The sequence below is a fragment of the Lichenostomus cassidix genome, chromosome 2 (genome assembly GCF_008360975.1).
Source record: "Lichenostomus cassidix isolate B80296 chromosome 2, HeHo_3.0, whole genome shotgun sequence".
Lineage (NCBI taxonomy): Eukaryota > Metazoa > Chordata > Aves > Passeriformes > Meliphagidae > Lichenostomus > Lichenostomus cassidix.
In genome coordinates this window covers 19,955,557-19,970,412 of record NC_139482.1, presented here as the reverse complement: position 1 = coordinate 19,970,412, position 14,856 = coordinate 19,955,557, and the positions used below count along the sequence as shown (strand labels likewise).

At 39.8% G+C, this 14,856-nt stretch overlaps 1 protein-coding gene across 2 annotated transcripts; it reads right to left on the bottom strand.

Moving 5' to 3' along the window:
- Positions 1–623: 623 nt before the first annotated feature.
- Positions 624–13,629, bottom strand: HACD1 (3-hydroxyacyl-CoA dehydratase 1). 2 transcript variants are annotated; one of them, XM_085050600.1, is made up of 7 exons: positions 13,356–13,629; positions 9,146–9,263; positions 7,920–7,938; positions 7,750–7,832; positions 4,928–5,049; positions 2,300–2,478; positions 624–838 (listed from the first exon to the last, which is right to left on the bottom strand). In XM_085050600.1, exons 1-7 carry the CDS (start codon positions 13,484–13,486, stop codon positions 756–758), a joined length of 735 nt encoding a protein of 244 aa, XP_084906726.1. In that variant the 5' UTR covers positions 13,487–13,629; the 3' UTR covers positions 624–755. The 2 variants fall into 2 exon arrangements, with proteins under 2 accessions (XP_084906726.1, XP_084906725.1); XM_085050599.1 differs by having other exon boundaries at positions 7,750–7,838; positions 13,356–13,628.
- Positions 13,630–14,856: the final 1,227 nt, after the last annotated feature.

Sequence of the window (14,856 nt, the reverse complement as noted above, 5' to 3'; positions counted from 1 at the left end):
ACAATCAGCTTTCCTCTGCAAAGGAGTCCTGTTCCAGCCACTGATTAGAGAAAGGTAGGCACATCATGTCTGCTCCTCAGCACAAACTTTTAACCAGTTAATACAGTATCTATTATTCCATGCATCTTTAAAATTACAAATGAAAATACAGGGAGGTCTAAATGTGCACTGACAATCAAGAATTCAGCTCCTTTCAAAAGTCTTTCTGGAATTCTGCAGTGTAATACTGTAATTCAAAAAACGTTGAACAACATGCTACAGTACTTATAACTGGAAAGGTATTACTTAATATAAAGCTTAAACAACATTCAATTCACCTAGTCTATGAAAAATATCATTACCTAATTTACACTCTGCTTTCCAGAAGACTCACTTTCAGTACAACTTAACAACTGTCCTGTTCTTGATTATGACTACAGGTCGTAACAGAACTTTCAGAACAGACGGCACAGTAGCCAACTATTCTCATTCTTAAAGCTATTTGTCAACGTATTGAAAATAAGAAAACAATTTCTTTGAAGAAATGAAAAATTAAAAATCAAAGTGAATCTGAGGATAAAAAGGTAGGTCTTTTTATATTATTTGCAAAAATATATTAATTGCAAAAATAATACAGTCCATGGTATTTTAGACACAGTTGTTTATTCTTGTTCCATGTTTTAAAACTTGGACTCAGAAAAATCAGAGGAAGTTTTGGGTTTTTACCCTCTTTTCTTCTCTTTTCCACTAAAAGCACCATGGTTACACAGCTTGATTCAATCGTCCTTTTCCACGATCACTTCTCCATGAAGCACTCTCCTTCTCTGCCGCAGCATGTGGAAGTAGAGTTGTGGAAATACTTGATCAAAGCATAAAAGAAAGCAAATTAGATGAAAAAATTCAACAGATCACATAATGGAAAAACAAAGTTTTGCAGAATGATGAACTGAGTAAAAATTATGGCACACAGTGGTGCAGTTAATTAAGGTTAATAGTAACAGGTCATGAACATCGTAGTGATTTAAAAAACAATAATTACTCAATGCTCAGACAAGGCCCCCTGAATAAATACTCTGTGTTCAAGGAACTTCAACAGTTTTCTTGTAGAAACAGGATTTAACCATATTCTGGTATGCTTGAAGTCTTCAAATCTGTCCTAAGAATGTTTGAATTATGACTTGGAGGAGGATACAATTTACCCTGCTTGTTCAAGTCTGAAGTGAGGAGATCCCTCTTTCTTGTCCCTCTGTCGTCTATTATATTACTATCCTGATGACAGAGTTAATCCTTATATTTAATGGCTAGAAAACTGGATTTATTCCTGAAGCGCTAAGTTACATAAACAGATGTAAAACTGTTAGTAAGCTATCATACCTCAGAATATTTTTTACTGACATAAATCTCTCTTGCTGGCCTTTGTGATTTCTTGGGACAAAAAATTTCAGTGTGTGCATATTGTCAAAGTCTATGTTTAAGGTCACCTTCTCAAGTAAATACCTTTCATGAATGCAGATCACAGATCTCTCAACTTCAATCTTCCTGTTTTTCAATTTCTCTCCCTAATCTGCTGCCTTGATGTGCAGATCATAAAAAAAATTCTATTATGGGTATTATCTAAAATATTATATTTGCCTATTTTGGTCTAGCTCCATTCATGTTGGAATATCTGGTGTATCAGGTTGCTTTCTCCTTGTCTTCACTGCTTAGGTAGCAGTGGAAGTAAAAATGGAAGTCAAAGACAGATATTCTATGTACTGTTACCTCCATGGCTTCTGGTATGCCTAAGTACAAGGACAAACTGATGACACCAGGGACTGCAGATGTTCAGAGAGGTTTAGGGGGATTGATTTCTGTGAAAATGAAATCTTGGAGAATATTGCTTCAAGCTTTTTCTGAGCATGCTTGAATGGTGATTTTTCTGAGGTAAATAATTATTAGTAGCAAAATGCTGCAGCAAATCTCTGGAACAACTTGCAGGACCATTTTTAAGCCATTACTTCAAAGTGGGAGAGGCACTAGAAAGTCTCAGTGACACAGTTACAGACACTTTTGTGTGTACGTAAAAAACTTCTACTTTGTCCAAGTCTAAGAAATGTTTCTAGCATTTTCATTGAAATTTTTGAGACAGCTTAGGTTCCTAAGGATGTCACAGGACAGAAAATTTCAGTCTAACCAATTAAAGCATAGTGAAGCTTGGACCAACAGAAAGCAAGCTTTTATTATAGAAAGTGTTCAGCAAATTTTAACACAGGCAGTGTTTACAGCATCACTGATGACTGATTATTATGTTGTTAAAATGTTTCTACAGTTGAATACTTACATGGCACATAGGAGCACATGACAATAATAAGGAAGTAATAGTAGTCAAAAGAGACATTGTATTTGTTGGGAAGTCTCAGCGAAAACATTCCTGTTTTCTTCACATAGGGTAAAGCAGCATATATGGTTAGCAGTTCACCTGCAACTCCAGCAGGATACAAAATGATAAAAAAGTTGTATCTGCATTGAAAAATAAAAAAAAAAAAAAACCTTGTGAGAAACACCACGTAAATTTTAATTTTTCCCTTGTTATTTTAAGTGACTCAGCAATGTATTACAGTAGCTCCTGCACCAAAACCAAGGACCACATCCTGACTTGGCACAGAATATCAATTTCAGTTACTTTTGACAGAGTTGCTTAGATTGACAGAGAATGCGTTTCTCAGTACTTCTATTTAAAAATAGTGAATTATTAGAATGTTTTTATCTCTTTCTAATAAAACAATCCTCAAATTTTTAGTGTCCAATAATATTTTTTTTAAATGTACTGATCTTACTTCTGTTGTCAATGACAAGATTCAGACCAGGACTGAATCTCAGATTCAGATGATCCTATATATTTTCATCACAATGCACACACACTGGGTCAACTGTATGTATTACAATTTGTTTGAAGATAATGAAAATGTTGAAAAACATCAGAAGCCTGCTTTACTGACTACAACATGGGAATACTATGTTTACCACTAATGGAAATTGGAATAAAAAGAGAAGAGAAAATGACAGTGCCAGAAACTTATCAGATCCATTTTAAAGTGAGATGATGTTCAAATAAAAGGCAAAGCATCCAGTTTAAAGACAATGTGATTTGAATGCCATAGGACACATAGGCAGTGACAAAATGAAAACTGTAATCAACAGGCTTTGTGCTTTCCTTTCACACAGTGCACCATGGATATGCAGGTTCTCCTAAGGAACAATTCACCAGTTCATGCAAGGAAAAGCAATGAGAGCTGTCACATAGAGAGAAAGGTACAGTGTGCACTCCCTGATCAAAAGAAATTAGATCCAAAACAGCAGCAACTAAGCACGAAACCCTCCTAGAAGCAGAAGGGCTTAGAAGACTCACAGATGAGGGGAAACACAGAATGGTTCAGGTTGGAAGGGACCACAGTAGGTCACCTGGCCCAACCTCCCTGCACAAGCAGGTTTATCCCAGAGCACAGGGCACAGGATTGTGTCCAGGCTGTTCTTGAATATCTCCAGTGAAGGAGACTCCACAACCTCTCTGGACAACCTGTTCCAGTGCTTGGTCACCTGCACAGTAAAGAAGTTCTTCCTCATATTCAAGTAGAACTTCCTGTGCATCAACTTCTGCCCTTTGCCTCTTGTCCTATTGCTTGGCAGCACCAAGAAGAATGCAGATTAGGGGATTAGATAAGAAGGAACTGATGCCTTACAAATAGTTTGTTTGTCTCTATGTAGTCATGATAAAGACCAGAAATTCCGTCTCTCTTGGTACTGAACTTATGCCCAGCTGTGCTGTTTATCCACAAATCTTGATGGGGTATTTTGGACTTTATGAAAAAATAATGCCTTTTCAAATGTTTTGTTTATATTAATGTTTCATCATACATCTCTTCTGTGAGAATGTCAGTTTTCCCTATTGTCTACATAAAGGAAACAAAATCCTGTTATTCAAGGCACACTGACCTGATGGCAAAAATGATTATCTGTCAATGTAGTATGGTCTGAATGCATTTCTCTTTTTGAAGTCTATATAAAAAATTACTCATGATAGCCCATCTGAGTATTTTTAAATTTGTCATTAAGCTTAACCATAAAGTCTCTCACCTCAGGCACTAGCAAAAAGATGAATGGACACAAATATCAGACAAATCAAAGAAGTGCATTAGAAGCATCAAGTCTGCATTATCTCTAAACCACAAATAAAGTAAAATAACAAACAAACTCTTTCAAATAAGAGTCGCCTGCACTGAATGTAGGTTAGATATTTTTCTTCTAACATCCTTAGTCTGTCCTACATGTATTTTTCAAATAATGACTACACAGAATACAATTCCAGTTAAGTCTCTTGATAAATATGCAGTTTCTGTAGTATATGTGACCTAGTGGCCAAGCTTAAGTGTGCTTCAAAATCAGAATAGTTTTGGTATGGAACACTTTTTGGGTGGTCTAAACTAAGTCAGTATTTAACTTCACTATATTGATACAATGTTACAAAAGCACTGAAAAAGCAGAACTGGTCACAGACTAATAATAACACAGACTGAGTGACAACAACTCCCACATTTTCAAAGAACTGGCACCCACAAAGACTAGCACAGGTGCTTAATATTGAACACTGTATTCAAGAGCATCGAAAAGAGTCATACTGTATGTTAAAAGACAACTCCAAAGATGCAGAAAAAACGAGTAAGTGAAAGCAACATTTAAACTGTGAGGCTCAAAAAGCAAAGGAAAAAAACACATATCCCAAAAGCCTCAGCTAAAATATTTTTCATATTTGAAACCAAGCAACAATGATCCCAAGTACAGAAAGCAACGAGCTTGCACTTTGCTGACACGTAACCAAAGCTCAAACATCTGCTCTCCTGTGTGTTAGTTCAGCATGCGTGAAACCAACATGCAGAGAATCATGAGAAACTCAAGTGCAAGGCATCTCCACCTGGCCCATTTAATGAAGTATGGCAAATGGTTGAGCAGGTTGAATGTGTAGAAGGAATATCGAGTAATCTCTGTCACAGTCCATACACCCAGAAAAAGAATAACGCTCTCCTCATTCTGGATCTGCAGAAGTATAAAGAACCAATATTTTCTTCATCCTTAGGCTTCTTTTCTGTGCAAACTGCAACAGGTTTCTCTTTAAGATACACAGAGCAGAACTAATATCTTGTAAAGAAAGAAAATTGTGGCATAATAGTCATATGCTGAAACTGTTACCTGGTACAGTTCATTATCATATGTGTTAACTAACATACAGACATTTGCCAACTGAGCAATCTTTATCCATTATACAAACATTAAAGTATAAAAATCTATAATTATGCTTATTCCTCCTCTTTATTCTCTACCTGCATTTCCACTACACTATTTAACTCTCCCTCTTTTATGTGTGGTTGACCTACTTGTCTATCTTCCTACTCATCAAAACAGCAAGAACAAACAAATGCTACAGAAGATATGTCCTTCTCAAAATCACATTTTAATCACTCTGCTTTTCACTACTCCATTTTCTAAACTTCCTCTTACTTTTTATCTTGCTACTTCCTCCATGTATAATGCACACCTCCATGAAACTTCAGGCAAAAGGAATTGCTTTATATAACCTACTAACTGGAACTTGGTCACACAAGATCAAGTTTGCAAGACTTCAGGGAACTCTAAGAGAGTTAAGGAGCACAGATGGCTCACTAAGGGAAGAGTAGTTGGCAGATCAGGAGCTTTGTGTAAACTCACTCACCAATCCTGCGTAAGATTTAAGTTCTGAGTCATTAAACTGCCTCATCAGTAGGTAGCACATCTCTGCTGTTTCAAAACACCAGTTCTTTTTCGCTCTGAGTGAACAAATAAACAGAAGTCCCCAAACACAAAGAAGGCACCTGGGGATCCATTACAAACACTGCCTTCTGTGAAGAAGAATTACACGCAAGTAATTTTTTTTAAGAGGGGAGGAATTTTGTAATACACCTCTATGCCTGAAGGCTGAAAAGCTCCAGGGATGTCTGTGAAATAGAACAAAGCAACAAAGTTGTGTTAAAATTATAAAAAAGGGAAATGAATTTTCAAAATAAAATGCAACATGGTGACAAAGTTTAATACATCTCCAAGATGCTGAAAATCCACAACTCTGTCAAAAATTGAGAAGAATTATAAGTGCTCATGAAATCATGCCCTCAATGTGTCAGTCAAAGAAGGTGCACTTTTAGCAGAAGAATCTCACCAACATCATAAAGAAATGGAGATATTAAAATAGCACAAAAATCACAAACAAATAGCAACAACTGAAGTGCAAAGACTTCCAAACAAATAATCAAAGGTAAAGACAGAATTAGGCTGTTCTTTGCCTCATGCAATTAGAGACAAGCATTGATAACTCAAACTTGGATTCATGTCACAGTGCTAAATCCAAGCAGAAGAGCTTTAAATAAGTATGCAGAGAATTCCTATCTGCTGCCTTGCAAATCTGCAGTCAAGTGGGGAGGTCTGGCTCTGGCTATTATCACTGCCGTGCCTCTCACCACCTAAAGTGACCCTGAACATTCATGCCTGCTAAGCAATAACAGCGTGAAATACAATCAGACATACATTCAGATGTATTTTTTCTTGGACACTGCTTGGCCCGCTGTAGTGTAGACAGAGGAAATAAAAAAATTGCTGGATATGCTAAAGATTTAGTCCACTGCAGATAACAAAAAATGGCAAAATGCAATGCTATAGTCCAGCTCATGTGTAAACATTCAAAATAAAAATCTTATTAATCTTTGAGACATTTTGCCTTAAGGAAAAAAAAAACCACTTAGCTTACAAAACACCGAGCCAAACAAACAAACAAACCCCCACAAACAAACACAGAACAAATAGAAAACCCCTATGAAAAGTCTGTTTAATTTATTTCATGTTAAGAAAGCGACAGTAAAGGAAAAGATGCAGTGTAGAAAACAAGACCTCTTGTGAACTGAAGATTTGACAACTGAGGCAGGTGCTAGTATAATCCATCTGCAGAAAGGCCTATGCCATCTGCTGGTGAGACAGTTTAATGGCTCAGCTTTTCAAGTTCTGAAGAAATTCAGGAGCACAAAATCCATCACCTAATTTTTTTACATGTCTTTCACAGGAAGCACACCTCATAAACTAAACCTAATGTCCTACCTACTAGGTGTGAACAGTCTGCTTGTTTCATTCTGCTAATGGATCACTAGCCTTACAATAGCCACCTACAGCCAGGCAAATAAAACTATTGTCATTTATACATATCCTCAAGTGCCATTGTGACGTGCTGGATGTCATCAAATGTTACTCCTACCATAACGTTAAAATTTTTGAGAAGGTTTCTTAAAAATAATGGAAAACTTCAACCATGTTTTTCCAAGGGAATTCAATTTAAGACATAAATTTGAAGACATAAATTAACATTTTATTTAGATCAATTCATTGAGTGCTAATTAAAATTTTTGAAAGGGAACTGGTAACACTGGGGTAGTTTTGCTTGTAAATAATAGGAGTAGTCATTGATTTCACTTAGGCAGGCCACAGAGGGCACAACACTGAAGACACTGCTGATTCACAGCTAAGACCCAGACTCAGCCTCCTGGGAAGAATCACACAAATCCCGTTGTGTAACCCTAACTTCCAAAATTGTACTCAAGTATGTAAGCATTCTCTGTAGGAATATCATTCATTTCTAAATCCACCTTCCTTGTGAAATGAGAACTGTATTAATAGCTTCTCCTTAAAACCAATCATAACATAATTTGCTCACCCACATACCTGTTTTATACTATGTGCAATGAACCACACCATGAAGATTCTTGAACTCACTTGGACCCCAGTCACAAGCACAGATGTGCGAACTATTCCTTAAAAAGAGAAACATGTTATCTCTGTTCCACATATCATGTTTTAACTAGTTACAGGAGAAACTAAAACAAAGAACTCACCAACTGCACAGTGGATTACCTGTAAATAAAAATAAGTCAGAGGTTACTAACGTCCAGCATGTTACTAGCTAGTGTATAAACATTTGGATATTAATATAGATCTAGGTTTAATTCTGTTTTTTATCTCCCACTAACTGTCTTAAAAAAATGCATGGCAGAGCCCTGGCAATCAGTGTTGGGATGGGGTCAATATCCAACCTGTGCAAATACATGAAAGACATTTATTTTCCAAATTAATTGTAAATATTAGGTATTTAGATACTTGCAAAGCATTTTTTTCAACTAGTAAGCTTCCCTTCCTTTACCTTACTCAAAGAAGAATTTTACAGGACAGTGTGGAGGAAGTCATAAGGAACACTAAACACACAGCAATTTAAAAATGTTCTACACTCATTACAGATTAATAACATTATTATACTTTTGCCAATGACAGCTATGAAGCTTTAGATACAGTGTATTTTCTGGTCAGTAATGTTTAGCAAATGAAGTGCTTTCCATTATTTTGGCAGGTTTGAATAGAATTACTTAGTGTGAATGTTTAGCAGCACAAAAGCCTACATACACCTGGTGACATGATTTTAATGGTTGTTTGAACTAGAGGTGTTATAGGCAGACTGAGGAAAAAAAGTTAAAATGCAGATGAGAATTCTTTGTTGTGCCTGGGAAAGAACGGTAAGAGCTCAATAAACCCAACAGCTTCACTCCATATATGTATCAGAACTGAGACCACTAGTGCATAGTGTGTAAAAGCATTACTCAAAGAATACTTTGCACATCTTGCACAGACCCTGCTGCAATAGATTATATGGGATATGTGAAGCCAGTCTCAAAATAAGTAGAAGCAGGAAAGGCACAGAAGGATAGTAAGTCCAGTATAAGGAATAATAGGTAACCTATAATCTCTGAGAGGATGATGAGATATCTAGTACACTAGAGGGTTGATCTCCTGGCTGTAAAGCCTTCGAGATTTTGCCTTTTACATTAAAGACTCTCAAATCAAACAGTTCCCAGGCACTGTCTGACTTAAAGAAATATTAGAATTAAGTTTGAAAAACATGTGCCCATTTATTTCAAGTAATCACCCTGCCCCACCCCCAAAACTTCATTAAATAATAAAGTAAAAAGGACTTTTAGTACTAATATATTTTTATTAAAATTCAGGATAATAATATGTTTTGCCTACGATATGCAGCATCCAGTAAAGCAAACTAATGTTTAAAATTTACCTCAAGCAAAGCAAATGTCTGGAAAAATTTAAGCGTCTTTTGAACGCTTCTGAATAAGCCTCTATGTGTTCCTTTCTGTATATAAAACCGCACCATGGCAATACCTAATACCAGCCACCTATAAAAGAAAGAGAATGGATACATTTCAAATCAGAATTCTAAAAATATCCATCCGTTGTAAATAATTTAGTATTTTTCTTCAGGGATTATCTTTGATTCTTCACTTGTCAGAGTTCTTAGATCATCAAAAATATCTTTAGACATAAATATTATATAATGTTATGTAAACATTACGCTCATCTCTTTACTTGGAGAAGGAGGGAGGAAAACGTGCTACCTTCGGAGGATTGACTTAATTGAGAGAACCCCCCAAAACCACCATCAGACTTTTCACTAGCAGTGATTACATATTTTTACTATTAAATCCTCATGCATCTTCACTATTAAATACTGTTATTTGAAAACACATGGTGAACTTGGCACCGAAGTCACTGTTTGGGTCGCGAGTTTGTAAAAATAAAGGATCAGAATTTATGCACATCAGTTCTACATTTTGTGTGGCCCCTCAACTCACTGATTTCAGGACTGACTAGTGATCTTAATGATTCTGTTTGTGATTGCCCAAATGAAGTTACCACTACACTTATGTTTTCAAAAGTGTTGAGAATTGTTCTTTAAAATTCAGACTGCAAAGTGTTGAAAGATGGGTGTTCTGTGCTCCTGACTTCCAGAAGCAGATGTATTTAACTAGTATATTTGAGGGTGTTGGATAATTTTATTTAGATTTTTTAGAAAATTGAAAAATGAATGTAAATGTAAAAGAAATGTAAAATGTAATGTAAAAGAAATGTAAAAGAAAGAAAAAGTAACAGTATCTCTTAATCATAGTAGAATTTGATATAAAACGCAAATTGAGATTCGGAATGGAAATTGACATTAAAAAAATAAACATCTGAACTCTGGGTTGATCCCACCACCAGCCCAGACTCCTTAAAATAGTCCAAGGCAGGAGCAATTCCTTCCACATAATAAACCCATTTTTATACAATTAAGATTTTAAAAACAGTGTACTATGAGTTCCTTAATCATAGGATTGATTGGGTTGGAATGGACCTTAGAGATCATCTAGTTCCAACACCCCCTTCTGTAGGCAGGGACACCTTCCCCTAGATGAGGTTTCTCAGAGCCACATCCAACCTGGCTTTGAACACTTCCAGGGATGGAGCATCCACAGGTTCTTTGGGCAACCTCTGCCAGTGCCTCACCACCCTCACAATAAAGAATTTCTTCCCAGTATCTAGTCTAAACCTGCCCTCTTTCAGTTTAAAACCATTATGCCTTATTCTATCACCATAGGTCCTTGTGCAAAGTCCCTCTCCAGCTCTATTGTGGGCTCCCTTCAGGAACTGAAAAGTTACAGTAATGTCACCCTGGAGCCCTCCGTTCTCCAGACTGAAAAAAACCAGCTCCCTCAGCCTTTCAGACCTATACCTCATTCTTAAAACATCATACTAGCAAGAAGACTGAAAACTTCAGGTTTCAATCCAAAAAGACTAAAGTCTTTTAGTACAAAAAGACTGAAGTCTTTAAGTACAAAAATTCTTTAATATAGACACAGGCATAACCAGACCTATGGATGGTTATTTTGAGAGGTAAAAATAAAAATCAAAAGTGACAATAATTTTAGTTTAACTTCTTCTCTGATGTTGCTGGGAACAATTATTCAGTCCTTCCATTTTCCATAAAGCCATAGCAAGTATATTCTACAGAGACATGAGCTCTGGTTAAGGAAGGGCCCAAGTGACAAAGCACAGGGGTCTCAGAAATACTCAGAGGCAGATTCAGAGAGATGATTAACATTCAGAGAAACATGTCCATAAACATTTGGATAAATTTTTAACTCATCTTATACTCCTCCCTAAGCATAAGGTATAAGCTAACACTGGAAACAATGTACCAGGAAACACTGATCTTTGCTCAGATCCTTCTGCTGTAACAGCGTGAGAGCCGCGTGGATCCTGACAGCTCCCTGCTCACCTCGGATGGCACGGACTGCAGGATCAGCCCCTGAACAACTCCTGTGCATGGTGCACTGCTATGCAGTCACTTGGCGTGCCCCATTCCAGCACTTCATGACAGCATTTCAAACTCACATTGACTCAGTCAGGCTTCCCCACACAGTAAGAATGATTCCTCTCTTTGATCCCTTCTACTTTAAGCCCATGAATCTGATCTGTCAGTGCTCCAAAATTTTCCCCTGCAAGTGTTACTTAGATTTTATATTGGATTTTAAACATGAGTGCATTTATTTCAGGTTGTCTCCCACTACTGTGGAAACAAGGAATCACTGGAATATCACTGGTAGTCTTTCACAGCGAAGCTGCCCTGTTTTATAGATAAGTGTTTGACAAGAGGAAGGTGACAGTGAGTTTATGTCCAGCTGGCAGCACAAATGTGATAGCAACAGCTCTGTCCGAGACTTAGACTGAGAAGTCATAATACATTTAACCTAACAAGGCATTTTTTTGCACCTCATTCCACAACCAAAGCATTGCAGAGAGAAGGAATCTTGGACTTCACTCAGAAACAAAGACTACAGACATATTTTTCTCAAATGATTTTTTACATGGACATGAATTTCTGTAGATGGATTTATTTAGCTGTCAGTGGCTTTGACTTTGGATCTCAGAAAAGCGCTTGTGCTGAGAATTAAAAATCACCAGGAAATGGCAAACACTTTCTATAATAAAGGCATCATCTCCAGTTGGGACTTGCAGATTTTAGTCCCTTAAATCTGTTTCAGAAACAAAGATAAGCTGCAATTTTTTTTTTTTTTTTTTTTTTTTACTATAATGGTTGTTAACATGTAGTTATGCATTGGTTTGTTAAACCTCCAGAAACATTTTGCACTATATTGCACTGCCTGGACAACTGGACAAATATAATATTCTAGTTGCTTATTTATCCTGTGTAGTGCCTCTGTAAAGTATAGCTGTATTTCAAATATGTATTTTCTCTTAACTTGTACCCACAAATGATTATAAGAACTTATTCCTATCTCTTTTTTTCTCAATTTCCACATAAAATATCCAATTTTGCATATCTTAATTCCTTCTAATATTAATGGAAAATAGGAGAGAAGGAAGTGAGAGATACTTTAGCAGCACCTAAGGTCAGAACTAACATGGTTCGATAATCTTTTAGAGACATATAAAAGACAGTGGCAAGAGTCAGTGTTCATTAGCAAATTCACACATGGAGACTGAGAATTCAATGCCAGCTAGGAAAAAATTACATGAAAGCACTTTTTAAAAAGTACTGCAGTAATATCTGAACAGACTTGAATACACATTCAAGATTCTCAGTTGCTAGTGAGAAGAAATCCATTACGATCGCATTCGTAGCTTTCTCCATCAGTGTGGTGTGTCAGTTTGAATCAGTGGGATTCAAAGGGCAGAGAGATCACCCACTGCTAACCACAGCAAAGCTGTTCTCATGATGAATATCACTCTAGAAGTTATAACATTTTTAATTATTAGCTTTCTTTTAAGCATCTGGAATTTAACAGATTGTGGTTTTTTCCCCCCAAGAGTTAGTGAACAGAGAAAATTTTCACGAAGTTAGAATATGTGCTTCAAGCGCTAGCAACATAAACCTGCTGCTCTTATGATGTCTTATTCAAACTAAACATCCCCTTTCCTCACAGCAGAGCCTCGCAGCACGCAGCACAAGCTCAAATGAACCTCCCGGGCTACTGCAGCTCTTGCCCAGTGCCCGCGGGCGCTGCGTGCCGCGCTGCTCTGGACAGCTCAGCGTGCCGGCAGCCGGCCGGGCTCTGCACCGAGCCCAGCGGGACCGCGGCCCGGCAAGCCCCGGCGGCACCGAGGAGCTCTGTCGGCGCCCCGCGGGCGGCCAGCAGTCCACTCCGCATCCGGCGCGGCCGTGCCGAGGGACGCGGCTCCCCGCCCGGCATGCCGCTCCGGCTATACTTAACCTCCGCGGCGGGCAAGGGGTGACGCGCCGGCGGCCGGCAGCGCTGCACCGTATTAGGCAATGGCCGGCAGGCCAGGAGAGCCCCGCTCCCGGCGGCTCCCCCGCGCCCCGGCTCTCCCGCCCGGCCGCCCCCGGGCCCCCCGGGCCCCCGCCTCGCCCCGGCCGCGCCGCCCCGGCTCCGCCGCTCCGCGCCCCGCTGCCGCCCGCGCCCGCTCACCCCGCGGTCATGGCGACGTTGTAGAAGATGAGCCAGGTCGTGGCCAGGGCGCCCAGCTTCTTCTTCTTCTTGCCGTTCTCCTTCTCCTCCACGGCGCCGTTGCCGCCTCCGTCCTCCTCGCTGGACGCCATGGTTCCCGGCCGGGAGCGCGGCGCACACGGCGGGGAGGAGGGGCTCCCTCCCGGCGGGGCTGGGGCCGCGCTGACAGCCGCACCGAGCGCCGGCCCTCACCCCATCTGTCTTCCCCGAGGGCCGCTGCCGCCGCCAGCGGCTCACATGGCCCCGAGCGCTCCTCCCTCCGCCCTGCGGGGCTCCCCGGGTCAGCCAGAGCCTGCGGGGGCGGCCGAGCTTCCATGGGCAGCGCGCTCCTGCTGGGATGGAACCCGGCCTTGCTGCTGGCCGTCCGGCAGTGCAGCGGGCACAGCCCACCTCAGGAAAAGGGACAGAAAATAACTCGGTTCTTGGAAAAACAGAAATGTCTGTCTGAGATTGACCATCTGGGAGTCTGGTCAGAACCTGAGCGGTGGGAATAGGCCCAGGCTCCCGCCTCAGAGGCCCAACAGCCACCTGCCAGGGTGACCTCGCGAGTCTGGCACGTCTCCATAAATGCCACCCTCAATACACGAGGAAGACTAAGGTCCACACCTGAGAAGGGATAAATATCTCCTAAGGGCCTGAAGAGCACCTAGCTGGTAGACTGAAGGATGACATTTGAATATGTATGTTATCTTGTAAGTGCACTCTGTGCAAGTGCCCTAGCAAGCCAAGGCAGCACAGGTAGCATTGTTGGGGCTGGCTCTGGAAGGGGGGCAGCCTTAGGCTGAACTGAGCTGATGTGACATGACCCTTCAAATGTCTGGGCTACACCCACTGTCCTCACACCTGGCTCAGGCTCTGCTAGCCTGGGGATGCTGGTCCCTTCTTGGGGCAGGCTCCTCATTTGCACAGCTAACCATGGTGACCATGGCCACTCAGCCCAAATACCTTGGAGATAGGCATGTACAGATGGAAGAATTCCAAAACTGGGTCAGTGTATCTTTTAAACCCGACTTGTTCAGTAGAATTGAAAGAGTCCAAGTCTATCTACTTTAGGATAGGGTAGGTATCCAATGTTGAAGACATCTGGATGTCTCACATCGAGGGCCTTCCTGTAAAAGATAAGCAGATGTGCCATACAAAACCCAAGTCTCCCCTTCCTCACCAAGGCACACAAACAGATGTTCATCTTTCAGCCTCAAAATACATACCTACTGGCAACGGCAAATATATTACATGTGCAAAATGAGTAGCTGGCAAAAGAGTACATTGTAAATGCTTGTAAGATTATAGTACACACCAATGTTATACATACACAGATGCTTTTTGTGTTCAAGTCATAAATATAATCCAGTTTGAGAATCCCGTAGTTAAAAAATCAAGACAAAAGAATTTATACACAGGATTAAATGACCCAACTCAGAAGTTTTTGCCAATATGGGTTATTCTGAGCCTACATGTCATC

Bases quoted from the DNA above. Each gene is read 5' to 3' on its own strand.
- HACD1 (XM_085050599.1), bottom strand. From the start codon at position 13,486: ATGGCGTCCAGCGAGGAGGACGGAGGCGGCAACGGCGCCGTGGAGGAG. The intron at 5,050-7,749 runs GTATGTGGGTGA...ATACTTCTGCAG, and splicing joins TTGCACATAGTATAAAACAG to ATCCAGAATGAGGAGAGCGT. The intron at 2,479-4,927 runs GTGGAGATGCCT...TTTTCAATGCAG, and splicing joins TACTTCATTAAATGGGCCAG to ATACAACTTTTTTATCATTT.